At 35.7% G+C, this 27,806-nt stretch overlaps 1 protein-coding gene across 1 annotated transcript in view; it reads left to right on the top strand.

Moving 5' to 3' along the window:
- Window positions 1-26,614, top strand: part of LOC147911961 (dystrophin-like) — a 203,895-nt gene extending 177,281 nt beyond the window's left edge. The window contains exons 24-25 of the mRNA XM_087426448.1: window positions 4,961-5,155; window positions 26,438-26,614. Of these exons, the coding sequence (XP_087282574.1) occupies window positions 4,961-5,155; window positions 26,438-26,614 (372 nt within the window). The remainder of the gene's footprint in view (window positions 1-4,960; window positions 5,156-26,437) is intronic.
- The last annotated feature ends 1,192 nt before the right edge of the window (window positions 26,615-27,806 follow it).

Consider the following 27,806-nt stretch of genomic DNA (forward strand, 5'->3'; position numbering starts at 1 on the left):
TTATTTTGAAGATTTGGCACATCTTTGTCTTTATTAACACTAATGGAGTAAAAAAAAAAATAGTTCCGTCACTGTATTACTTTTTTGTCTAGATACTAGTCTATTTTTGTTAGGTAGACTCTGAATATGTTGACATATTTCCTATATACCATATTTATATTAGATATATAGGTATTTTTAAGGAATATATCATAATAATATGTCATAAAGCACATTTTTCTTCCTGAGTTTCTTTGACCTCATAACTCATAAATGGGCCAGTAACCACAACCCATTTGAAACTTTTATATTGCAGAGAGAGAAGTCCTTTAAATCACGGAGGAAAACATTTTGTTTTAAAAACTTAGATATAATGCACCATTTGTTTCAAAACGAGATTGCCTTTATCTCATGCAGTTATGTGGCCCTTCAAGAAACAAATTTTAAGTAGTAAAAAGAATGTGATAACTAAAGTTTCAGCGAAACCAAAGTTTATTAAAAACTTTATGAGTGATACCTCTGCCTACTTACATAGCTCAAAATCTCAAAACTGTTTTCACCTTAACTTCAGGAGTTACAAATCATAGTTTTGTCCTATACTAATCCTTTTTAAGCATCAACTCAGCTTTTCATTCCTTAATAAAGATAGGTATTTTGGGGCTTTCTTCCACGTCTCTTGATTTTCATTCCCAGAAAATAAGGATACTATATTCTTTTAGGTATATATCATTAGAAATGAATATGAACAGAGAGAAATAAAATGAATTAGGATGGCTACAGCACTTCCTTGCTAATGATGCATGAATATCTATAATGATATAAGGTGGTAAAGAACATTAACAAAAGCAAGTGATTTTCAAAAGGTTAGACAGGATTTGTCCACATCAAAATTCAGAAGGATATAATTATTCAAGGCAGAGTTAATGAAATTCAAACGAAAAGGCAAAATCTGAATATGAGTGCATGGATTTTGCATAAAGAAGAGAAAGTGAACACGATACTTCCAATTACACTGATTTTTTAATAACTGGTGAAATTTTTATTAGACCAAACTGGAAGTCGTTCAGTGGATATAGTTTATTTATTATAGACCTGCATGATTCTGTCAAAAGGAATGATATATTTTAAGGAGTAGATAGTAAACTAGACCTCAAAATGTCTGACTCTCTCAATTAAGTTTTTGGCAGTTTCTTGTATATAAAAATTATGATGCAGCTCTATATATTAAAAATTATTATATCTATTAGAACTTTATAAGAAATGAGACTATTCAAAATTTATGCAACTAAATTTTCTAGAAAATGAGTTGACAGTTTCTCAATTGTGTCAAAGAGTTATTTTGAAATATTTCTATTTCTCATAGAAGTTCACAGGATCATACTTTAGATTTCTCTATTCAGCTGATATGCACCACTTAACTTCTCCTATCTATGATGACTGGATATTATGTATCAAGATGATAGGAGAAACTAAATCCTCCAATAGATCAGTCTTCATTAAATATATTGAATATGTGATATTAACCTTTTAGATGTTAATTTACAAAATACAGCTGAGTCACTGCCCGCATGTAATTGTAACCGGAAGGCATTTTAGGAATTATAGGCATTCTAATTTACTTTTTTTAACAGAAAAAAAAAAAGAAAGGTTACTTATTTATCAGTTGTTTACGATAGCAAGGTTGCAGTGTTTTCTCATTCAGATCTTTTCTAAAGTGATAGAATATACCTTTCTATTTCTTTGATTGCTCTCATCAACCGTTAACAGTTTTAATATTTCTGAATGTTCTAGAGAATCTCTTCATGCCATGTCTGAGCATGGAGTGAATAGGATATGGCATAGTTAGTCCACTTATTGATACCAACTGATCTAAGACTGCATATCTTTTATAGTCTTGAAAATAATCACGATATGTATATTAATAGAGCATGCTCTATGTGCAATACAATGGCTAATGTTTCTTTGAAGGGTATTACCATCAAGTTAATAACGATTTCATCATTAAAGAAAAGAAAAAGCAAAAATGGTTTTTAGAACCAGATACAAAATTTCAATTATTTGAAAAATTCTGGATTTAAATAGGTGTCACATAACATTCTCCTAAAGGAGATTTCCATTGAAATATAGGTGAAAATGTTTTTTCTCTTGTGCTGATGACTATTTATTATGAGGTAAAGAATTAAGTGAATCAATATGTAATAAGAATCTATGATAGACACACGTAGTCAAGTAATGAAAAGCTTAATAAATGAAAAGCCAGAAGACAGTGTGCTGCCGACATTCTTAGAGTCCTGGTTTAGGACTGCAGCAGATGCTAGATCTTATTTGTTGAGACACAGCGCTCTAGTCTTCAGAGCTGTCTGGTCAGCATTAATTATTATGTAAATAAATCTCATTTTTACATAAAGTTCAGCTATGCAAAACAAAATATCATCAGCCACAAACACCAAAGAATTAGAAATTAGGGCTTTAAATTGTATTTCAGGAAGTTAAATCCAAGGCAGTAGTTTCGTTCTTCTTTTCTTTATTATGTTTAACTATTCAGTTAAGTTCCTTGCTGTCTATAATCCATAATTACTGTGTTTATAAGGCACCAATAGAAATTTAAGACAACTGAGAGCATCCCTAAGGTAGGTAATAAATATCAAGGAAACTACATGTCAAAAAAGAAACAGAAAGAAGATATAAAGAACTTAGAATCATTTTTCTATTAAGAGAAAATAATGAGGACAGATATCAAAACCTTTTGGAACTCACACTGAGTTTTTTAAATGAGACTCAGATGTTTTCTAAATATTTTGAAGATATGTCTCATTCTAAAACAACCCCCTTGGATGAACAAAAATACATACATACACACAAACATAAGAGAGAAACTACTACTTGTCTTCTACCCAACTCTGTCCCTAATCACAAAAACCACTACTCCATAAAAGCTTACAGGTATAAAATGCATATAATTAAAAAGAAAAACAATTATACCATTATGTAAAAATGGTATAGGAAATATTCTTATTTCAGATGATGTAGAACTATCTTTCCCTCAGGAGTTGAAGCAACTGATGCAAATAAGAAAGAAACACTTATTAACTTGGAAATTTTTATTAAGAGCAACAGAGTCATGGGGCCGACCCGGTGGTGCAAGTGGTTAAGTGCGCGCACTCCACTGCGGTGGCCCGGGGTTCGCCGGTTCGCATCCTGGTCGCACACCACTTTTCAAGCCATGCTGTGGTGGCATCCCATATAAAGTGGAGGAAGATGGGCACGCATGTTAGCCCACGGCCAGTCTTCCTCAGCAGAAAGAGGAGGATTGGCAGATGTTAGTTCAGGGCCGATCTTCCTCACAAAAAAAAAAAAAACAACAACGGAGTCACCAATCTAATGAAATGTATGAAAATCACGGTAAATTTGCTTGACTTGTGTTGTTATGTCTACTAGTTAGTGTTAAACCTAATGTGTCAGTGGAAATTTCACAAATAGCCTAGTGATTTGTTTTTCTTTTCAATTGGTGAAAGGGTTGCTTTGAAATGAAGAGATTGAGAATTTGGATTTAAAAATCTGTGGTTAAATCTATGAATTGTTCTCATCAAACTCTAGCCCAAAATTCTAATATTATTTTAAAAGTAAAATTAGAAGTGCATGTAGATTATCATTCTACTGATCATGAAGTAGTATGTGTCATGTATTTGGTCAAGATATACACAGTAAACCAAACTTTGTAAAAGGTATCACGTAATATAAGCTAATTTGTGTAATTCTGTGAATTTGCAGTGTCATAAGTAGATGAGACATCTAAATTAGAATTATTTTACTTTCATATTATGTCAAGATTGAGTACAAAAATCCTGGACCTGAGAAATTACAAAGAAAGTGTAAATGGACCAGCTTGTAATTTTACTCACCTTTATGTGGATTTAATCTGGGGTCTTAAACTCCATTTAATTGCATTACTACAAAAATGAGGATGGTGTTGTCATAAAGGCTTGCAGTAATAAATGGCTGTTAGCATGCTTATCGTCAGAACTCCCCCAGAGACCCTGCCACTGAAACCCTTCAGCTGACCCCATCAACAGGCAGGTGGCAGTTAATCAATTCAAAACAAAGTTACTGGGAAACTAATTTCAATTACAAGAATTTTGCTGCTTATAGTGTAGACAGAAGAGAGGAGAGGTCATCTATCTTTCTGAATTTGTGTGCCAAATAGTATTTATTTCTTGCTCTTATAAGGAATAGGGAAAGAGGCACTACAGGCCAAATCCAAAAGGACTCTGAGCTCCAAATGCCCATTAGTCCTAGCGCTTGAATGCCGGGTAGGAAAGTCTAGATGCAGGAGGAAAGGCTGGTGCTCCCTTAGATCTCAGGACTTTCTGGAGTTCTTATTAAAATATTAAATCCACCCTCAGTCCTACTCATCTGCTACCTTAATTAGCAGCTTAACTTAGTAAGAAAGTAGCATCAAAGAAAGGAGCTGATGTTTGGAATTTGGAGGAGAGAGGTGCTTAATAGAAAGGTACATAGCAGCTAAAAACACTTCGTCCCGCTTGTATGTCAATCAATATTAGGGGGGAAAAGTATAGGAAAGGTTCTTTTGGTATGAATACCACAGATGTAGAACCCCCCCCCATTCCATCCTATACTTAGTTTTCCGGGAATCTTAGAATTACATTTTAAAAACCAGTTGTAAAAATAATCCTTTTCTTAGGGTAAAACTACCCCCCACATGACCTTATGACCTTTGGTCTTTCATTCTTATATCATGGTGCTAATATGTATGTATCTGTTATTATAAAATGCTTCTAACACTTTTTGGAAGAAAAGGGTATATAAATAATAAATAATCTCTTTACTAGACTTATCAACATGCATCTTTTATCCACTTTCAGCCCTCTGTCAGCTATAGACTGGAATCTGTATAAACTCAATAGAGGTCTTTTCAATATTAGGAAGCTAAAAGAATTATTCTTTTGTATATCTATACCAGCACACTGTCCATGAAGAATCAGTGATGGTGATGACTGAAGATATGCCTTTGGAAATTTCTTATGTGCCTTCTGCTTATCTGACTGAGATCACTCATGTCTCACAAGCCCTATCAGAAGTGGAACAACTTCTTAATGCTCCTGACCTCTGCGCTAAAGATTTTGAAGATCTCTTTAAACAAGAGGAGTCTCTGAAGGTAAAAGCAAAGCACTTCTATTTAGTTTTGCAAGATGATCACACTGATCATTTGCGGTACCAAAACAATTGACTTAAATGTATACAGTGAAGGCATTTTGATTTACACATGGAATTCTTAAAACACTTTACAGGATGGTTAGCTTTAGAAATCTGGGGTAGAAAGAGAAATGTAAAGTAGAAGAGGTATTTTAGAATATTTAATGTTGAGAGACTTCCTAAAACAAAGGAATACTTAAAATTAATAGTTTCACATGCGTTTGGGGCAGAAAGGACTCACCAAAAAAATAAGCTTTGATAGAGGAACAATTTATTCCCAAATGATACATTACTTTCATTTCTTCTCCTATAAAAGGGGGAATTAGGGGCCAGCCCAGTGGCATAGTGGTTAAGTTTGGTGCTCCACTACCGCGGCCCAGGTTTGTGGGTTTGGATCCCAGGCGCGGACCTACACGACTCAGTAAGCCATGCTGTGGTGGCGACCCACATTCAAAATAGAGGAAAGATTGGCACAGATGTTAGCTCAGGGCCAATCTTCCTCAAGCAAAAAGAGGAAGATTAGCAACAGATGTTAGCTCAGGGCCAATCTCCCTCACCAAAAAGGAAAAAGGGGGGGGGTGGGATTAGATAAGGTTTTAAATTATATCTGTTGTATAATTTTAGTTTTATATTTTCTACTTATACGTATTCAATTTGAAATTAGTGTCAGTATCAATACTACAATATACGGAATTTAAATGAATAAAAAACAATAAAATATTTTCTTTAAAAGTAGCAACCAAATCCAGCTTTTTTCAAACCACCAACTGCAAGTTTCTGAATTCTGAACTAAGACAAAACATGGTGAGGAAATAGGCTTTGCATTTTAGAGGGAAGTGTCTGAAGATAAATGAATGTAGCATCAAGAAAATGTATATAATAATGTGTGTCTCAAGATAATTTTTGTGATCATACATTTCCCACTCAAAATGAAATGTTATAGTATAGCCAGAGTTTGGTATTTTCCAATGCAAATAGCATAAGATTATAGACAGAAGATAAGTTTGCTCTCAGCAGCACCTATTAGCTAAAGTATTTTATACTCAAAATGATTGCTTGGGAGCTCATTCTCTATCACACATTTGTCTGCATAAGTATACAAATAGATAAAACTATTTGTTCGTTTTGGAAATCAGAGTTGCAATATCTTGAGTGACTTGAGTTTAATACGTTTTATCAAATAAGCTATAAAATTACACACGAAAATAAAATGAGAGATGCATAGATCTCTGGAACTACTCCATCCATTTCAGTATGGTGCTATTTCTTATTCTCTTTAAAGTAAAAATTAAATCAATGATGAGTACAGTGAAGAAAAGAAACCCATTCAATTGATAAGGGAAACATGCCAGCATTCCTGTTATTATTCACATTAACTAATTTCTCATGACAGCACAGTTTGTAAGTTCATCATTGTCACTCTACATGTAAATCACTGCTAATGAGCCAATATTCATTTCTTTCCATGTTCATAGACATATGGGTCAGGAGACCAGTGACCCTAAGCTTATTAAGTTGCCAATTGAGTGTCTTTGTCTTCATACCTCTTAACCTGGCTCACTCAGAATGATGGGTCCCTGGCTGCACTTGTAGCTAATCATTTGTTCTTCCAGATATGTTTAATAGTATTATAGCTGACACCAATTGTGATGGTATTGATTACTGTGGTTTGTAAAAAGGTATTATTGCAGGTTTAATTTAACTGGATTATTGAATCCTCATTAGATGCAGTTTTGGGCATAATTCCATCTCATTCCCAACAAATCTCCTGCAGCAGGCCAATGGGCTTCCTACCTTCATGGGCTTTTTGAAGGGGGATCGTTTTGATCTCAGTCTTCTCAATTAACATGTATTTCCTCTTAAAGGCATTCATCATTGTCATTATCCAGTAGTAAAAATAGAAAAGCAGCACATAAATTGTACAGCTGCTGGTTGGGAAAGTTTGAAATTAAATTGTGGTTGATTTTATTCCTGACAGATTTGCAAGAATCAAGTTACAGAACTGTAGTAGGTATTGCTGTGGTTTAACATACATATTTCTTAAAAGTGTAATACAACACAAATAATGTCTAATAAGTTAAAATAATTACTTTCTGAACAAAATATAATAATATAGCACATAAGATTTCCATAGATGTATTGAATTGGAAAGCTATCTAATCATTTTGACAAGAACTAAACAGATAAACACCTAATTACATAAGGAAATCTGCACTTAATGGCTAATACACTAGCTAAGGAATAACTAGCGATGAATGAGCAATATAAGTAATATTTATTCTTATATCAAAGCCAATATTAGCATTGTGAATCAATTAATTGTGTTTTTATGTGTAAAAAGTTAATATTATTCATGACATAAATGATAGTACCATAATTTTGAAAGAATTTAAATTTTTGAAGCTTTCAGTCAATATTAGGAGTTGGTTTTTAAGTTTTAATATTGTTTTAAGTACAATATTGTACTTTGTTTTTAAGGATAAAAAGGCAATTGTCTTAATAAAATTTTCTAAAATATAATTACTATGTTAAATCATGAAATCATGCTTTAAAGTGTCTCGTATGAAAGTATGAATGTAAAAGAGGGTAGAATGGTGGTTGCCAGACTGCGGGGAGGGGGAAATGGAGAGTTGCTATAAATGGGTATAAAATTTCAGTTATGCAAGACGAATAGGTTCAAGAGATCTGCAGTACAACATTATGCCTATAAATAACAATAATGTATTGTACACTGAAAAATTTGTTAAGAGGGTAGATCTCATGTTCAGTGTTCTTATCACAATAAAAAATAATAATAAAGTATGAATATAGAAATTTTTAGCATCACAAGTTTTAAGTTGCCAAAAGTTTTGCCCCTAAGAGCTTTAAGTATTTGAAATCTTATCATGAAAGCAGAAATGATCCATTTAAGAGGCCCAATGGAAAGGATTTATCCTACTGCCTCCATATACCTGATTTTCCCAAAAGTTTCACTTCCATCTGTGTCTGAGATACTCTTGGAGCTTCACCCATACCCACCCCTCACTCAGTATTCCCTGCACTCTGACTGGCAGCTGCCAACTGCAAGTTCCTGGAACTCTTTGCCTTAGAGCTCTCTCTAGTCATCAAAGCCCATAAGTGTCAGGGAATTAAGTTTCTTCCTCCTAACTTCTCCTAACAAACCTCAGCCAATGACAGATGGCTTTCTGTGGGTAAACGCCACTGCTCATTCACATCTTTAGTTGGGGTAACTCTGAGGAATGTTCTATACTCTGACCTGAAGTTCCCCAGCAAGATTGAGACTCCAGTGTACACAGTAGAAACCTTCATCATACTATACTCGATATTCTTTACTGACTTCCTCTCTTACTTCCCCCCTCCCTTACCAGTGCTTCCTAGGATCATTCCTAAGTAAATCATTTGCAGGCACATTCTAGTCTTAGGATCTGTTTCTAGGGGAACACAAACTGGGATAATTTTGAAAGAAATAATGGCATATATACTTTTTAGTCAGCACTTGCCAACAGAAGTCCTGGAAAATACTCCATCAACTTAGTGTGGAATTCCCCAGTGACTATGCTACTCCCTCACTAAGGAGTTGCTTAGTTGCTCAGTTAGGCCTTGGCATTGATAAAGGTGAATTTTTAGGACAAAAATAAGAGTATGTCTTAGAATAAAGATGACAACTAGCTTCTATCTCTTATAATAATGAGAATCAATTTTTATACAGTACTTAGGTACTCTTAACAAATTACCTATATTAACTAATTTAATCCTTCCTTCAACTCTATGCAGTATCTAAAATTATTATCCCCATTTTATAGATGAAGAAACTGAAGAAATATAAAGCAAAGTAACTTGACAGAGTTGACACAACTAGTAGAGATGGAGCAAGGATTTTAACCCACACAAAGGAGCTCCAGGATCTGATCTATTAACCAGTATACTATACTACCTTTTCTAAGTGTTATGTTGAGCATAGCAAGGGTGAATTTGGGCAGAACATGGTAGAATATTGAGGTCTGTCATGCCCAGTTCATAGGAAAAATCTCCTGGGTTCTAATTCCCACTGATTCCATGCCAGTTTAAAAAGATCCCATGGAAGGAAGGAAGGAAAGAAAGAAGGAAGGGAGGGAGGGAGGGAGGGAGGAAGGGAAGGAGGGAGGTAGGGATATAGGAAAAGGAAAAGAAAGAGAAGGAAAGAAAAGAAAGAAACAGCCATGCACCATTTCAATTGTCTCTTCTAAACTGGTGATAGCATGAATGCTCTGGGTGAGGTCTTATGTTTTTGGCAGCCAAGAGAGTGACAAGAAGTATGGACATATGAAGAAAGCTCACAGATGTTGACAGGACGCTTGGGCCCAATGTAGAGTTTAGATAGGATCGAGAAGTAAAGGCAGCCCTTGTCCAACCTCAACAGCACTTGGGAGAGCATCTTGTGAGCTTAAAAAGCCAGACTGTAAAGCAAAGTTGTTCAGTTTTCTTTGACTGGTTCAGCTTTTATGCATGGCCTTTGAGACCTAAAAGAATTATTAGGTCAAGCTGCTAATCTAAGGAGTGAGGATTCATTCATTCAAAAATATTTATTAAGCTCTTACTATGTACCAGGCATGACTCTAAGTGCTTAAAAAACAGTGAACAAAACCGATGGACCCTGCCCTCATACAGCTTTTACTGGTGGGAGACAGTGGGAGACAGAATATAAGCAAACAAACAAACAAATAACAAGTAAATATTGTATGTTTAAAAATGATACGTGTTATGAAAAAAAGGAAAACAGAGTCGGGTACTCAGGTACGGGGGTATAAGCCTACTAAAGGGGCAGGAGTAGGTGGAATGGCAGGAGGTGGGATTGCAGTTTTAAATAGACGGGGCAAGGACATTTGAGCAAAGATATGAAGAAGGTAAGGGAGTCAATCTTGCTGTCTGGGCATAGTGAACAGTCAATGCAAAGACCCACATATTGGGAGCATGCCTAAATGGATCAGTGAACAGCAGGAAGGCCCATGTGGCTGGAGCAGGAGCCAGAGGAGGGTACTAGGGCATGAGGTCAAAGGGGCTGTGAGGGTCCAGATTCTGGAGGGCCTCGTGGACCATTGTAAAGACTACCTTTCAGTCTGAGTGAGATAGCAGCTGTTGTAGGTTTTCGAGGAGGTGAGTGACATGATCTGATTTATGTTTTAAAAGGATCACACTGGCTGCCTGGTAGAGAGTAGAAGTGTAGGGAATCAAGAGTAAAAGCAAGGAGAACAGTTGGAGAAGAGATGCCAATTGCTTGGACTAGGGTGGTAAGGAGAGATTTTCAGATTCTGGAAATATTTTCAAAGTGGAGATAGTAGATTTATTTCTGTATTCACACAAAAACTTGAGCATGGGTGTATAAAAACTCCTCAGCAGATATGGGGCTCAGTTGGGAGATTTTAGTTGTCCTCTGAACTTGGCAGATGATCCCTTGAGGGATGTAGAATTTCTTTTCATTGGTATTTTTACCTTCCATATGCCAGTCTTGCCTTGAAGCAGGGGCGAAAGTACTGGCAACAGAGATCTTGTCACCTTGGTCAAGATCTTTCTCCTTCAGAATCTGTTTCATCACGTTTAAGCACAAATTTAATAATGCCAATCATTTGAGTGAAGACAAAATTAATGCCGTGATCAAACTGACTGTTTTTCTATTCTGGTATTAGGGGAATTAGATAGTAGAAGGAGGTGCCATGTGTACAAATCTGAACAAAATATCTGAAGGAAAATAAAAGAATTAATGTTTCTGTGCACATTGTAATACAGGGTCATGCTAGATAAAGGGTTAGATTTTTCACCAATTTAATAATATTCCAACAAAAGGATATTTCAGTTATTCTACATTAAATATTCATGGATCATATAAAATGTCAAAGCAAAATTTGAAAGCAAATGCTTTTTGAATTTCTACCTAAATTTTCTAATAGAATACTTTGGGGCATGGAAAAACATGAGTTTTATTAATATATTACCATATTATAAGAACCGATCTTTTGGACTATATATAACATTTTGAATAATGTAATCATTTAGTGATTTCTCTGAGGAAAATCAAGTTTTTCGACTAACACATTTATTCGGTTATAAATATAATTCCCTTTTTCAACTGTTTTTATGATTTGGAATTTATTTGTTCCATTTGCTATTTATATTTGTGAATTACTTTACAAATCTTAATCTATTCGCTGCAATTTAAATCCTACTTAAATCATTTTTATAGTACCTCATTTTTCATTTCTCTTATAGTGAAGAGATTATAGATATTTACTGCATTATAGTCATGCCCAGTTCATATTTATCTGTGCTTTGGTACAATTTTCCTTTATATTTTGTACATGTCTCTTTTTTATAGGAAATTAGTCATTCTTTTCTCCCTGCTATTATTTTATCAGGCCCAGCAGTTGTCCGACTTTGACTCCCATGCTGCAATTTACTCCCATCTCTGCTAAAATGTACTTTAAGAACTCACTCCTACTCCTTCCATTCTCTCAGCAAGACTATTTTGATAATCCCCATCCTATAAATTCTGGAAGTCAGAAACTTCCACATTAAAACTTACAATTCATGAGGCTGGTAGAAATTTTGAGGTCGCAATTAATTTCTGGGGAGGTTTGCCTTCTATTCATGAACTAGTCAAGCTGTTCTTTGACCAATTATGATGTCATTTTTCGATCTGCGATCTATAATTACTGATTTATTATTTATGCAAAGACCATGCATCATCCTATGGAGAATGTTTTGGCCAAAATATATAGTTGTATTTAGGAAGTGTTTTTCACATGTGGACCATAAACCATGCAGAAAAAATCAAAAGGGCAACTTACCAGAGAGCCACTAAAAATAACTTTTTAAAATTTCTGTAGACGCTCAGAAAAATCTAATTAACAAGTACTTTAATGCCTTTTGATTGAGCACTCTTCCCAATTTGATATGTCATTAATGTAGTGCCTGGTAGCTGGATGGGACATAAAGAGGATAAGAATTAGATTTATATGGGATGTTGCCTTCATCTGTCAGATAAAGACAAATTCCAGAAAGTGAAAATGAACTGGAGTTTGAGTTTTTGGCACTCCAATTTCTCTTTTTCAATTTTCAGACAGATCTACTCCCCAACGACTGCTGTCACAACAGCTACTAATGGGTTTCTCTAATCCCTTTTTCTTAGAAGTGAAGGTTGTGTGCTCTTCTGTTAACCAAGTTGCAAAGTATCTCAAGGCATTTTTGTTAGCTAAAACTGCTTAAAGCTATTATTTTCACCTTCCGCAAATGTGAAAACAATAGTGCAGAGTTTTAGAAATCTAAACAAACGTACACATGCATTTAAGTGTGTGTATACCCATTTAACTTCAGTGCTACGTTTATTAAGATGATGATACTAAGTCAGCAACAGCAAAAGATACAATTTGCACCATTTGCAGTAGTTTGCAAGTGAGCCATCTACTCCTTCTGACCTGTGCGCCATGGTGACCAACATCCATCATACCCACAACCATTAGGAAGAAGAAATAGTATCTTCTTTTTCTTGTTCACTACTGTATCTACAGCTCCTAGAACAGTACCTAGCACTTAATAGGCACTCAGTGTACATCTGTTGAATGAATGACAGTCTGGTAAATCCAGATATGGACTCTGTAATTGAAGAGGAGAAAGTAATGTTCATCTGTCAGTGCCAAGACTAAACAAAGAAACAAAATTAACCTCTTTTACATTATATCCTAACACATTGAGTTAAATCATCCAGACATGTGTGAGTTTTAACAATCTACACATATATACCATGTGGAGACATTTGCTCTAGGTTTTTACATACTGAGTTTTAAACCAATCATTTATGAAAGTGTGCAGCAGGAAACCCACATGTAATTAAAATAATAGTAATATTTGTCCCATTCACTGAGTTTGCATTATGTGGTTATGACAAGCAGTAGACTAGAGAGGTGAGCAAAGCCCTGGATTTGAACATAAAGGACTTAGATTTAGACACCGAATCTGACTCTCAATAGTTGTATACTTGAGCAAGTCCCCTAAAATTTCTGAGTCTCAGTTTTTTTAACTTTGAAATTAGATCAGTGATAATAGTTGTCCCAGACTACTCAGCAGTACTATTGTGAAGACTAAGTTAAATTATGTAGGATTATGTACAAAAAGATCTTGTAAAAAATGTGTGATTATATACGTTTTTAGATTTGTAAAACCAATATTACTTTAGCAAATATACAAAAGCTTTAAAATTATTGTAAATTAAATTGCATGTAAATAATCCCAGAAACAATTTGCCTTTAATAATGTGGTAAACCTTATATTTTACCTTATAAATTGCATATTTATATATATATAAAAAACTTTAAAGAAAATGTTAACAACAGCATGAGATACTTAAAGTTATTTCCAAATTTGGCAAATAGCCTAAAGATTAAAAAAAAAGTTTAAAGTAAAAGAAGAGAATGTACATAAGCTAAAAAAGGTTTGTTTTCAACCAATACTTCTGTTAGAGAATCTTCTATACTTCCAGTCGTATTCTTTTACTGTATTTCCAAAGCTAAGTATTACTTATTCAGGGATAAAATTTTCCATTCTTCTGTTGATTGTAGGTGCCAAATAAATAATTCACTTTTTGATTTTTCTCTTGAGGTACAGAAATGCAAACTCTAAATCATTCCAAGTTTCCATACACCATGGCTTTTGCCAAGAATAGGATACTGTCTTCTAGTTTGTTTGTTTTGTTGTTGTTTTATTTTGTTTGGAGTTTTTTTTTTTTTGTGAGGAAGATCAGCCCTGAGCTAACATCCATGCCAATCCTCATCTTTTTGCTGAGGAAGACCGTCCCTGAGCTAACATCTATTGCCAATCATCCTGCTTTTTTTTTCCCTTTGTCTCCCCAAAGCCCCAGTAGATAATTGTATGTCTTAGTTGCACATCCTGCTAGTTGCTGTATGTGGGACACTGCCTCAGCATGGCTGGAGAAGCAGTGTGTCGGTGCGCGCCCGGGATCCGAACCCGGGCTGCCAGTAGTGGAGCGCACGCACTTAACCACCAAGCTGGGGCCAGCCCCTGGAGTTTTGTTTTTTAACGAAATATGTTGAATTCACATTTTTCCCAATTCTATTTCAGTAATTTAAAATCCTTTGTTCTGAGTTCAGAACCATGACTAAACTGTTTCAAAACATTGAAGCTCTGAGTGAAGAATGGTTTAATCAGTAGTGTTTTTTTTCTTTTCTCCTTGGAGTTTTGAGATTGTTTTTGTTATTTATTTTGTTGTTGTTTTTCCTTTGCTATTTAAAAAAGCTAGTCTATGTTCATTTTCCTGCTTAAATTGGTAATCATGAGCATGTTAATACTATAATAACATTCAGTTGAACCTCACGAATTGACATTATGTGAGTGAAAATGTTCAGATATTGGCAACTGCATATTGTTCAATCTAATACAATGACTTTTACCCAGTTCTGCTTATTTCTGAATCCTAAGCACATCGTTAAACATTCAAGGAAAAAAATCAAGAACTTTGTATTGTGAATCACATATAATTAACGGACACCAATTACTACCAATTCCCAAATTTAATTTGCCAAACCTTAGGCAAAAGTTTAAAGGATTTTCTCATCATTAGGGAAATCTATGGGGCTTCCAAAAAGGTAAGGAAATGAGGTCAAGTGTTAAGGTCCTGCTCCTATATCATGTTTTTTGTTTTGCTTTGTTTTTTGTTGTTTTTCTTAAATTTATACATTTAGGTTCAGAACAAATATATGAAACAATGGTTTTGTTTTTCCATCCCTCATGTAAAACACTGTGATGGAAAGCATGTTCTCCCAACATCACCAGCACTAATCCTTTATACAGTGGGCAAAATATTACCTATTTTTCCAAAATAGTGTACTGTCATTTGTATTAATTTGCACAGATTTAATTACATTCTGTCTTGTATAGCAGTTATCTATAAATTTGCTTGATCACTCATACTTAATTTTTAGTTCTTTATCAAAATAACAAGATGCTCATAATTGCATATTTATGCAGGATAAAAGAATATAAAGTGAAAAAAAAAAGCATCCAGTCCACATTTTCCAATCTCATTCTTCGGTGGTAATCAGTTTTTTAGGTTTCCCTGGGTTGCTGTATTGCCTTAGAATTTTTCTCTGTAAAACCTACCTGCCCTTCCTCTGCTCAGTTACACAAGACTTAAAAACGTTCTGATTCTAAAAAACTTGAAAACATAGAATGCCATATGTCTAATTTTTAATGAAGAGAAAAGCATTTGCTTCTACACAACTCTCATTTGCTATGGGCAAAAGCCAATTTTTCTATCAAGATTTTCTGTAAAATGATTTAGAAAATTTGTGCAACTTTATGCAAAATGTGCCTATCACAAAATGACTTGTGAAATCATTTTCAGTTTAGTTGGTGCAGATGGACTAGAATCATCTTTGAGGAACACTTGGAGCAGTGAAGTGCTGGTTTTTGTGTTTCTCTTTTTGTTCTTGTTGATGCTCTATGCCATTTGGGAAACTTGGGCAGATGTAATTCTGAATGAAGGACTTTATCTCTTGTTAGGTGTCTGAGGGACTGTGAGGAAACTATGGAGAAACGTAGCCAGGAAATGCAGATGGATTGTTGTTCCACTATTTACTCTAACAGCTAAATAACCAATAAAAGTAAAATAGAATAAACAGGGAGATACCTGAATAGCTCACAACATCTGTTGGGGCCTGAATGCATATCTGCAATGGCTCAAGAACAATGTAACAAATCTTAAAGCTCCAATGATTCCATTCGAATTGGATTTTCATAAGTTAAGATTCAGAGCTTCAACTCAACTTTTCAATTCAAATCAACAAATATTTATTCAGGCCCAAATACTGTGCTTAACTAAAGGACAAATATAAGATATGATCCCTGCACTCTGGTAATTTGTAACGTTAATTGAATACACGTCATAACTATACAAACAAGTTAGAAAGTAATAAAAGTAGGAAAGACAGCATATAGCCAAAATGTATAGTATAAGATGTGAGTGTAACTGAATTCACGAAGAGGAAAAAGCAATGTAGAAAGCAGACACTGAGAATAATTTTTTATAGGAGAAAGCCTTTGACTATTTGTACTTTGAATATAATTGGAATTTGGACAATACTAATAGCTAACACTTATTTGTTATGTGCCAGGACATATTCTAAATTCTTTACTTGTGGTAACTCACATGTTCATCACAACAACCCTATGAGGAAGGCACTATTATTATACCCATATTTGGATAGAGAGACTGAGGTGCAGAGCAATTGATTAACTTGCTCACATGAGATAGTTTGTACATAGCACAGCGGGAGTGCCACTCGGGATGTTCTAGGTCCAGTCACTGCAGTTAAGCACTATACTGTATAGCTTCTTGCTGCAGAACAGGTTCTCAAAGTTAGAGAAACAACATTAGTAAAGGTAAAAATTTCTGTCAAAGACGTGTCTGAGGGATAACAAAGAGATTATCCTTCCCAAACCAAAGTGTCTTTGTTGGCAAGGCATTGGGAGATCAAGTTGGATAAAAACTGTAGATGGATCCAGCTTTTTTTCTGGAGTATTAAATGCCAAAAAGATGGGCTTGAAATTATCCCAAAAGCCAGAGGTAATCATTGAAGGATTTTGGTCAGGGAGAAACCTAAAAGTGGCATTATCAGTTGGAGATGGGAAAAACGGGAGGTAAAAGTAAATTAAGGAAATATTTATGTTTTATGTTCAGCCTAGCTGGGCCAATTTAGAAACCCTATCCTACAGGATGGTGACTATAGTGGTTCATCATGCTGTATGGTATAGTTGGTATTTGCTAAGAGAGTTGATCTTAAGTGTTCCCACCTCAAAAAAAAAAAAAAAAAAGGAGTAACCGTGAGTTGATGGATATGTTAATTAGCTTGATTGTAGTACTCATTTGACAATGTACACTTATATCAAAACAGCACATTGCACACCTTAAATATGTGTGGTTTTTATTCGTCACGTATACCTCAATAAAGCTAGAAAGAGAATACAAAAAATAAAATAAAAAATAAAACCTCTAGAGAAGAAAAAGGAACTCTACCCTTAATTGAGGTAATTGTACCAGGACTCACTTTATTAAATTTCACTGGGAGGATCCGCAACATCCCAGACACCCACTTTCATCTGTTGGTGCAATATTTTGAGGGCTGGATTTCCAGATATGTTTCTGTGTGGCTAGTTGAAGACTCTTACTGGTTAAGGAAGGGTTTTCTGGGAAGTATATGTCATCCCACCATGGTAACAAAACCAAGAATCTCTGACTGAGCTTCCACCGACCTATAGACTGCAATTTTCTCTCTGTACTTCTTTTTGCTCCTCGTATTTCTGTTAGCCCACAAACACTTGACTGTAGCCTTAAGCAGAGTCAATCATTAAACGGCTGAGTCCCTACATCTGCTGCATGCCCCCTCTGTTGAGCACTCTCAGCGGTGAATCTATGATACCATCTTGACATCTTGCTGATCCTCTTTTCTACCGCCACCAAATGAGATTCATTTGCGTCAAGATGATATTTAGGTCGTGGGAGTGGCGGAGATGGTCCACAGAGGTGGAGTTAGAGGAAAGAGGGCTGGGAAAGGATCATAGGAAAAGACTCATATTTTGTGAGCAAGTGTGGAAGAAGAGCTAACAAATTACCTTCAATGATTCCCAAATTTATATCTCTAATGGAGATTCTCTCCTGAACGCTGACTTATATATCCTATTGTGTCTTTTATATTTACATGGATGTCCAATAAGCATCTTAAACTTAACTTGTCAAAACATTTATGCTAACCCTTGCACCCTAACCTGATCCTCCTGCAATTTTCCACGTTATATTTAATGGCAGCTCCATTCTTCCGGTTGTTCATGCCAGAATTTGTAGTGTTATCTTTGAATCTTCTCTCTACCAACCCACATGCAATTAGCCACCAAATCTTATGGGTTCTACCTTTAGAGTGTATCAAGAATTTAACCCCACCACTACTCTGATCCAAACCACCATCTCCAGCATGGATAATTAAAAGAAAAGTCAGATCATATTACCCCTCTGCTCAAAACCCTGAAGGCTCTTCTTTCCCCTCAGAATAAATAAGAAAGTCCTCATTATGCCCACAAGGCCCTCCATGAGTTGGCCGTTCCATTCTTTCTATGATATTTCTCTGGTACTCTTTGGCTCTTGTATTACACCCATAAACACCTCCTTCATATTCTTTGATCCCTCCAGGTACACTCCAGTGTCAAGGCCCTTGCACTTGCTTTAAGTGTCTGGAATGTTCTTCCCTGATTCTTCTTCACATGGTTAACTCCTTCTGTTCCTGCAGGTCTTTACTTAAAAATCACCTTTTTAGTAAAGTATTCTCTGACCTCCTCAACTAAGTTTCCAACCTTCGCTCATATCCTCTTTCCTTGCTTTGGTTTTGCTCCTTAGCACTTATCACTCTCTAATCGACTATCCAATTTACTCATTTATCCTGTTTGTTTACTTTCTCCTCCAGTAGAAGGTGACATTCATGAGAACAGAACTCTGTCTTTCTGGCTCACTATTATATCTCCAATATGTAGAATGTGCCTGGCACATGGTAGATTTTCAACAGATAGTTGTTGAGTTAGTGAATGAAGCAGAGATATAGCTCTCAGAGAAGTAGAGAGAAACCCAGGATGTAGCAGAACTAGGTAAGACTAGGGAGGCGAGGGCTGTGTGATGAAGCCTTAACAGTGTTGAATGCTGCAGATGAGGGAAAAGATGCGGTAAAGAAGCTATTAGTAAACCAATAAATAGACATTTACTTCAGAAAGTAAATATGGTAAAAAATGTGAATTACAGGTTTGTAGCCATTTGCTCATGAGTCATTTTGAGAAATGAAAACTGAGGAATCACTAGGAAGCAATTTTATATATATTTTTTTAAATGAAGCTCGATGTACTTCAAACCAGAATATCATTGAAATATGTAAGTCACTTTTAGGGGAAAATACAGTAAACAATCAATTCCATGTTATCTTATATTTTAGCTTATATCATTATATCTCTGAAACAATATTGTTTCAATTTTAAGATAGCTAGTTTTTTCTTACTGAAACGTTTTTTATTAGGGGAGCTCTGGCAAAATTTGAAATAAATATTTTCTAAATAATTTATAAATATTTTATTTCAAACTTTAAAAAAGAAGACAAAATTTCAGATTAATGTTTGTATACGCATCCCACAATCAACCTATTATTGAAAATCCTACCTTGGTAAGAGTTTTAAACTCATGAAGGTGAATTTGAGCTTACTCCTTGGTATAAAATAGCACTAAAGACATAGCCTATAAATTATAGACATCCTCATTTTTTAATTGTGTGCTGAAGTTTAAGCAAGTGCTGAATTGCATGTTAAGTCTTGTATCTGTGAGATGCCCATTTATTTTTATGAGTACAGAGAAGGTACAATAGAAATGATGCTATTTTAAATGCTAGAAATAATACTGGCACTTTTCGTGGTATTTGGGAAACAAAGAACTTAGCTCTACGTAAGAAATGCCATTAAAATTCATTTAGTTTTTAAGTTTGTTTTCATCAGAAGTGATTAACAATAAGTTCAGTTGATCAGATATCACTATCCCCTTCTGCAGCCCTGTTCAGTTTCTACAGTATCTACTTTGACATTCATACAAATAGGTTGACCATTTAGGTGGGTAAAGGCATGCTCTGTATTGAAACATTCTGACAGCAAGGGAGTAGTTGTCGCTTTACATTAAATGGATGAAAAACCAAACAGCAGAAATCTGCCCCTTGTGACAGAGAACAGAGCATAGTTAAGAATTACTTGAGACCTTTAATCTCAACCTGATTAGTTGGCAAATAGGTCCCTTGTTTGGTTCCCTAGATAAATTGTCTTTGGTCTCTAGTTTCTCTTTTTAGCCCAGTGAAGGCACTTATTAAACAATGCTTGAATAAACAAAGTACTTTTAGGTTCAAATTGTTTGTGTTACGAATCTCCTTTAAAAACGAATTCTCTTTTTAAAATGAGACTCACGTTTTAAAATATTATTTATCTCAAAGTTGAGTCCTATATTATTTGTATCTGTTATCAATGAGATCTTATTTAAACAGTAAGCTTTTCAACTAGAAATATGAATTAAAACAGTATAGTCCATAGTCTTCTGTTTTTGCTTATTTTACATATTCAGATTCCATCTTTCAGTTGCAAAAGTTACCTCCCTATCTAATTTTTCTCCATTAATAGTGTATAAATAGGGTCTTATTTAACTTATTTGATTCTGTGAACTAGAATTGCAATGATGCTATTTTAAAATGTTAAGGACTTGAATTATATAAACTCATATACAAATGTCTTCCACAAGTTCAAATTTCCTTTTGCAGAAAGAGTGGCTAACAAATAAACATCTTAACAGAATTGAAATGGGGGGCTGGGGAGGTCAAGTCACAGGGGCATGTCAAAATTAAGGAAGAAGTTGCCTAAAAAGTGAGTACTTCATCATTTTGCCGTCATATTTTCAGGTAGGATAGGGAAGTATTCAGGATAGAAATGGAAATCATATATTCTGCAGTGATCCTAGGGATTTTTCTATCACCATAGCAACTACAGGAACTATGGTTTCATTTTTAGAGGGTCAGAAACTATAAAGATCAATTATTTCTAGACAAACTAAAATAGTAAAAAGCTATAAAAGATTGCATTCCTGACTTTAAAATATGGAAACTGCTACAGAATTTTCTTTGGTGCATATACCATTTTTCTGTGTGCCTCAGGGACAAGAGCATGTATAGGGACTTTACAAAGGATTTCTTGGACCCCAGCCAATTTTGACAGCGTTCTCTGAGAATGCACCAAGGAGCTATTATCTAGATATCCAGGGAGTATGACACCCCCTGCCCCAGTCTGTGCTTTTTGCTTTGCTCATTTAAGATAGAAAATTTTCCTGCCTTTGCAACATGCTGCCCAGCATTGCTAAAACCGTTCATAACTTGATTCTGAGCAATTCTAGCCCTTTCCAGAGAATTGGGAGCTCTCCAGAGATTTGAATTAAAATCAGGAAGCTTTGTAAGCTCAAATCCTCAGAAAGAGAGAGAGAGGATGAGTGTGTGTGTGTGTGTGTGTGTGTGTGTGTGTGTGTGTACACACCCCACATCAAAGCCATAAATGGGTTACTTTTATTCTGGCGAGGAAGATCCTCCTTTCCTTCTCTTGAATTTTACCCCCACAGGAGATTATAGCTATTCATTTTAAGTGTTTGTGCTCCCAATGTACAGACAAGTGTGGCTGGTTGCCCCAATGTGAATTTAAGTAATCAGCCTGTCAGTCAGCTGGCTGCTTGGTATCAAGTGGAGAACTTGTCAGAGTTCTGGATCTTTGCCCTTGGACTGACAGCCACGCTAAAATGGAGCCCACGACTTACATCATCAGGAATTGAGCCAGTGAAAGTGGTGGTGAAATCAAGCTGCCCAGGTCAGTCGAGTTAATAGAAACAGCAAAGAAGTCACATTGGCACGTGTTCCTAGCACTTGACTTAGTCAAGCTAGTGAGATAGCCCTAAGTAGTCCACCCAAGGCTCCAGGCTCAGAGGCATTAGAAGATGGTAATGAAATTTTGCCAGGCGAATAAAAGAGAAGAAAGAATAGAAGTGGCATGCTTGACTACAGTGACTTCTAGGGCATTGATAACATCTACCAGATCCATTCTATCTTTTTTTAAGTTTATGTTATATTATCAGTTTTGTTTTTATTGGTAGTAAACTTTCCTTCAATAAAGAAGTGTCTTATGTCAAATAAAGCAAACCGTAATGTAGTACTAAGGTGTTTTCAATTTTGTAGTGAAAGAGGATGACAGTGGAAGACAGTCTGCTCTGTCCAGATTTATATTTTCACACTTTCAAGATGCTGAAATTGCTCTTGCTAAGATCAATGGTGACCTCCTAAATTGCCAAAGTTGACTTTTCACTCCTGTTCCTAGCTGCATTTGACTCATTGGCAGCTTCCTCTCTCCTTCCTGGTATTTTTTCTTCCCTTGATTTTGAAATACTTTACTCTTCTGGTTTTCCTCCTAGGTCTGATGAGAGTTACTCTTCAGGCATATTCATCTCCTTCGTCTGCCTCTGCTTTCCAGAGACGTTCATCCTTAGGCAACCTTTCTTCTCATTCTTTTCACTCTAAAAACCTTTTCTGAGCAATTTGACCATCTCTTGTGCAATTAAACGACACCTATATTCCAGTGACTAGCAATTCTGTATGTAACACTGGTAGAAGACAATTTTAACCTGCATCCCTCCAGATAAGTAATCTCACAGGATATTTCTGTGTTGGCATTCCCTCCTTTCCCTCGTATGGTAATACTTGACCTCTTACATAAGCACTCTTACCACAGAGTTAAATTGAGTGGCTTAACAAACAAACAAAAAAATAGTGAAGTCTTCCAATTATAAGGTTTGCATGGACTTGAAGAGAACACCTTGGAATTTTGTAAACAGTCTCTATGTCTCTGAAATTCATTCACATCACCCATAACAATTGTGTCTTACCCTGTCTCTAGCTGATTTGCAAGACCTGAGAACACAACTGCTTTTTTTTCAGGTTCCCACTGTAAGCATTGTCTTTTACCCCTTACAACTGACATTATCTATATCCTTACCTACTTCTATAGCTTAGTCCTCCCCCAAGGCAAGTCCTGATGCACCACAGTCATGAAGTCTCAGAAGGAGGCAGGAAAATGCTCTAAGATCTAACCAAAACCTCTCTCCTGCTGCCCAATCAGACTTGTGGAATTTGCTTCAGAGCCTGCCTTCTCGATGCTGCAGGCTCAGCAATAGTCACTCCCTATCTAGCCTAGTCTCCATTTCGTACATGGTTAAAATCCTCCCCAATTTTGCCTGAAAGCAGGCAAAAATATTCTTTTTATTGATACTTGTTAAGTTTTTACCCATCCTGACAGGAATCAGGAGATCTCTGGATCAGAGAGCACATCATTAATTACTCAAGAGCATCTTAGAGCCAGTTTCCGTGTCTCAGATGTCCATGGGACAATGCACTGAGGGCCAGATGTTTATCTGTGCGTGCAGGGGTTGCAGTACGGGAGAGAAAACTCAAAACTATGAATATCACAGCTTATATAAGGCAGCTGGCACATCGGACAGAGACAGAGAAAAAGAGAAACAGAGACAGAGGGACAGAAACAAAGAGACCTTTGCTCTGAAATGTAAACAAATCCTCTCCAGAGAGAGGGAAAGGTCTAGGACTGTTATCCTCAGAATGTAAGTTGGAATGTAAACAAAGCAATCTGGGAAAGATAAGTGTCTAAGTCTCCCTGGGGCAATGCGCTAGTCTAAACTCCAAGGTATGTTTGCTATTCAATCATCCTTTAATCCACATGCTTTCTTTGCTCAGAAAGCCCAGACCAAGTGGAAATGTGAAAACACGTATGGCCCGACAATAGTTGCCATCTCATTCCCCTTCCTGAAATCTGATGCCAACTGCCTGTTGGATATCTACAATCTGATGCCCCAAAGGCTTCTCAATATGATTATGTCCAAACCGAACTTATCACTTACACATAGACACACAAGCAGGCACACATGGAACCTGTTCATCCATCTGAAATCCCTTTAGTCAGTGATACCACTCTTCGTCCCAGGCCAGAAGCCTGGGAGTTTATTAGAGTCTTTTCTCTTCTTCACCCAACATGCAATCACTGAGTTCTGCCAAGTTTCCTTCCTAAACAACTTTCTCAATTCAACTCAAATATGAATCCCAACTAGATATTTGATTACATCAATGATGTTTTTATTTCGTAGGTTTATTAATGATATTATTATGTACTTTCTTTGAAAAGAATTCATATGTATTAGAAACACATGCTAAAGTATTTATGGATAAAACATTATATCAATTTGTTTCAAAATAATCGAGTTGAGGAGGTGAATGGGTGAGAGTATAATGAAACAAGGTTGTCCATGGTTTCATAAGAGTTGGCACTGGATAATAGGTTCATGGAGGCTATTTGTGCTATTTTCCTGCTTTTTTGTATATTTGAAATTTTCCATAATATTTTTTTTTATGAATCATGGTTCCCCACTGGTTACTGAATTACATTCAGAATTTTCAAAGCACATTATTAAACATCTCCAGCCTCTGTTTCCTGACCATCTCTCCCTAATCCTCTACATTTCCAAAAAGTCAGTCAAATATGACTGCTCATGTTCCTTCTCTTTGCATGTGTGTTACTACTAAGTATAATGTCCTTCCCATTTCAATTCCTGTGCTATGTCTACCCCAAATTGCACTTCCTTCATGAACCCTTTCCTTAGCTTGTGACCAAATATGGTATATGATTTATTCCTTCTCTGAAAAGATTTGGTAACACTTAGACCAGTCACCAAATTCTTTCTTGTCTTCTAGCTGGGGCTTCTACACTGTTATTTTTTCCTTCAGTTCTCCAAACCACACCCTCCCTTACTACCACAATAGGATCAATTTACAAATTCTTAAAAACAAATAAAACTTTGCTTCACCTACCTTTGCTTTCTCTGTATTGATCCTTGTACATGGAAGAGCTCAATAAATGTTTGCTCCGTTGACCTCTCTATAACAATTCAGGTGAGCAAACTAACCAAATTCATACCAGGACTAGCTAAGTATGTAATGTTTTAGCAAAATTTTTTGAAAATCAATATTTTAAAGATTTTTATTACATGATGAATATGTGATTTGTGATTTTTTTTCCTCAAATATAATCTAGATTACAAATTATGGAGTTACTTTATGAGATACATTTATTTATTCATTTGTTGAACAAAAATGTTTTGGATTTCTACCTTATACAAGGCACAGGTTTGAAATCTGGAAACCCAATAGAGAGCAAGACAGATAACATCCCTGCACTCATAGGGTCTAGTCTAGTGGTGTAGAGAGACCAATAGATACATAATTTAATGTTAATCGTAAGTGCCATGAAGAAAAATGAAGAAGAATACAGGCAATACACAGTGGTTGGGGCTACAATTTAAAATAGAGTGATAGAGAAGGCCCTTCACAGATAAGAAATAAATGAGGGAACCCGCCATACAATGTCTTGGAGGGAAATAATATTTTTGGCAGAGAGAACAGCAAGTGTAGAAACCTTGAAGCAAGAATATACTTGGCACACTCAAGATATGCAAAGAGGCTAATGAGGATGAAATGTTGTAGACTCGGAGGAGACCTAGAAAAGATAAGATTAGAATGGTAGACAGCATATAACCGAGTCATACAGAGCTTTGTAGGCCGTGGTAACGATTATGGGTTTGATGAGGAGCCACTGAAGGGTTTTTGAGCAGAGGAGTAGTATGGTCTGATTTATGTTTTAAAAGAATCTCTTTGGCTATTGTGTAGAGAATTGACTGGGAGGGGGGCAAGACTGGAAGCAGGAGGATCAGTTAGGTAGCTATTGCAATAATCCAGGTGAGATATAATGATAGCTTATATCAGAGCCAAAGCAAGAGAGGTAATGAGCAGTGGTCAAATTCTGGATGTGTTCTGGAAGTAGAACCCACAGGATTGTCCAACAATTTAAATATTGGAGATTTAAAAAGAAAAGTCAAGGATGATTCCAAGGTTGTCAGCCTGAATAACTATTAATTGGCATATCATTTATTGCAATAGGGAAAACAGTGAGAAGAGACAGATGAGAAAATGCAGTTCAGAATTTGGTTGGGGCCATATTAAGTTTGAGATGCTCCTGAGACATCCACGTGTCAAGAAAGTAGTTGGATTTGTGAGTCTGGATTTAACAGTTGAGGTCAGAGCTGGAGATATAAGTTTGGGAGACATTGTTGTAGAGAGGGTACATATAGTCATGGGACCAAATAGGAGGGAGTAGACATAGAGAAGGAAAGAAGTGTCAAAACTAAGCTAGAGCACTCCACTATTAAGAGATTAGTAAGAGGAAAAGGATTCAGTAAAGAAAGTTGAGAAGTAGTGGACAAGAATGTGGAAGAAAAAACAGTAGAGTTCAGGTTACAGAAGTTAAATGAAGAAAGAGTTTTAAGATGGAGGGAGTGATCAACTGTATCAAGAAGAGGACTGTGAATTACCCATTGAATCTCGGCGTGTTGAAATCATTGGGCTTCAGGGCTGACGACTTTAAAAAGACAAAAATTAAGAATTGCAAGACGATTTCTTACTTCTGGGGTTTATAAATTTCCTTTTATCTCTTTCCATAGACAGCTGATTCATTTCTGATTTGTTTTAAAATTTCAATATTGCAGAATATAAAAGACAGCTTGCAACAAATCTCAGGTCGGATTGATGTTATCCACAATAAGAAGACAGCAGCATTGCAAAGTGCCACACCTGCGGAAAGGGCAAAGCTACAGGAAGCTCTCTCACGGCTCAATTTCCAATGGGAAAGAGTTAACAAAATGTACAAGGACCGACAAGGGTAGGTAACACTTTCATTTTATTAAATAGTTATATCTGTTTTCAGGGAACTCCAGAGTTCATTTCAGTGTTCTCTATGGACAAAAGAAAGGTAGGTAGGAGGAGAAGGAGAAGTATTCCTATCATTGGAAAAAGGTAAGTGGAGTGAGAATAAATAATAATGAACAGTTCAGACTAATGAGCTGAATTCTAGAAATCATTCTGTACTGAGGTTAACATTATGTTGGAGCGCTATATTATCCTCTAAAATTGCAGGTAATGTCAAAACAGATTTGGTCATTTAATTGAGGTGGTTTAAATAATTTTATGATATAAAATGTCTGTCTTTGGTCAAATCTGTGTTCTGTATATTTATAGAAGTTTGATACTTAGATTAATATGTTTGAAATATAAGCCATCAACAAAAAGTTGCTGTTCGTTTATTGTTTCTATTTTAAAGATGATACTTAACATTTTGAAGTCCTCTCACGTTTTTGCTATGAGGAATTTGTTAAGTTGATATGAAATAATTTTTTAGCACTTACCTTAATTAAAATGTCTAGCTTTTGATCCAATTTTTTAAATTCACTTAGATTCTTTAACCTCACTCCACAAGAAGGTAAAGTATTATTTTCTCTTCTAATTTTAGGTTAAAAGTAATAAAGTTCTAATAGCTTAAAACAATGTATTTCAAAGATTTATATTCTTAAGACAGTCTTCATCAATAGCAGAGGAAATCAAATCATTTTATAATAATTATAGGGAACCTCCTTAATATCTCTCATATTTGTCCATTTCTAACCATCCTTACTTCTATTTTAGTTCTTCATTTACTACTTTATGTTCCTAAACTGATACTTCTAGCAGAAATCTCAGTTATCTCTAATGATCATTGCCACTTTGTTCCCAATTACCTTTCATCCAGAGTTGTTCTTCTAAAGTGTAAGAACTTCAGTACTATAATCTTATTCCCCTTAGAATAAAGTCCAGACTCATCACCTGGGCATATAAGGCCTTCACATGACCCCTTCTCGTCTGGTCAGCCTTACTGCTTATCAATAAGAGGTTATCAATAAAAGGTTGTCTGCTCTACAACCTCTCCAAATTCTGCTCTAGCAATATTAAATTGATTTGAAGATTCCCAGATGTTTTGTGCCCCCTCTGGCCTGTCTGCCCTTCAGGTATCACCTGAAATGTTATTTCTGTCTTAAAATCCTA

Source organism: Ceratotherium simum, chromosome X (assembly GCF_057802395.1).
Source record: "Ceratotherium simum simum isolate JZ-2026a chromosome X, ASM5780239v1, whole genome shotgun sequence".
Classification (NCBI taxonomy): domain Eukaryota; kingdom Metazoa; phylum Chordata; class Mammalia; order Perissodactyla; family Rhinocerotidae; genus Ceratotherium; species Ceratotherium simum.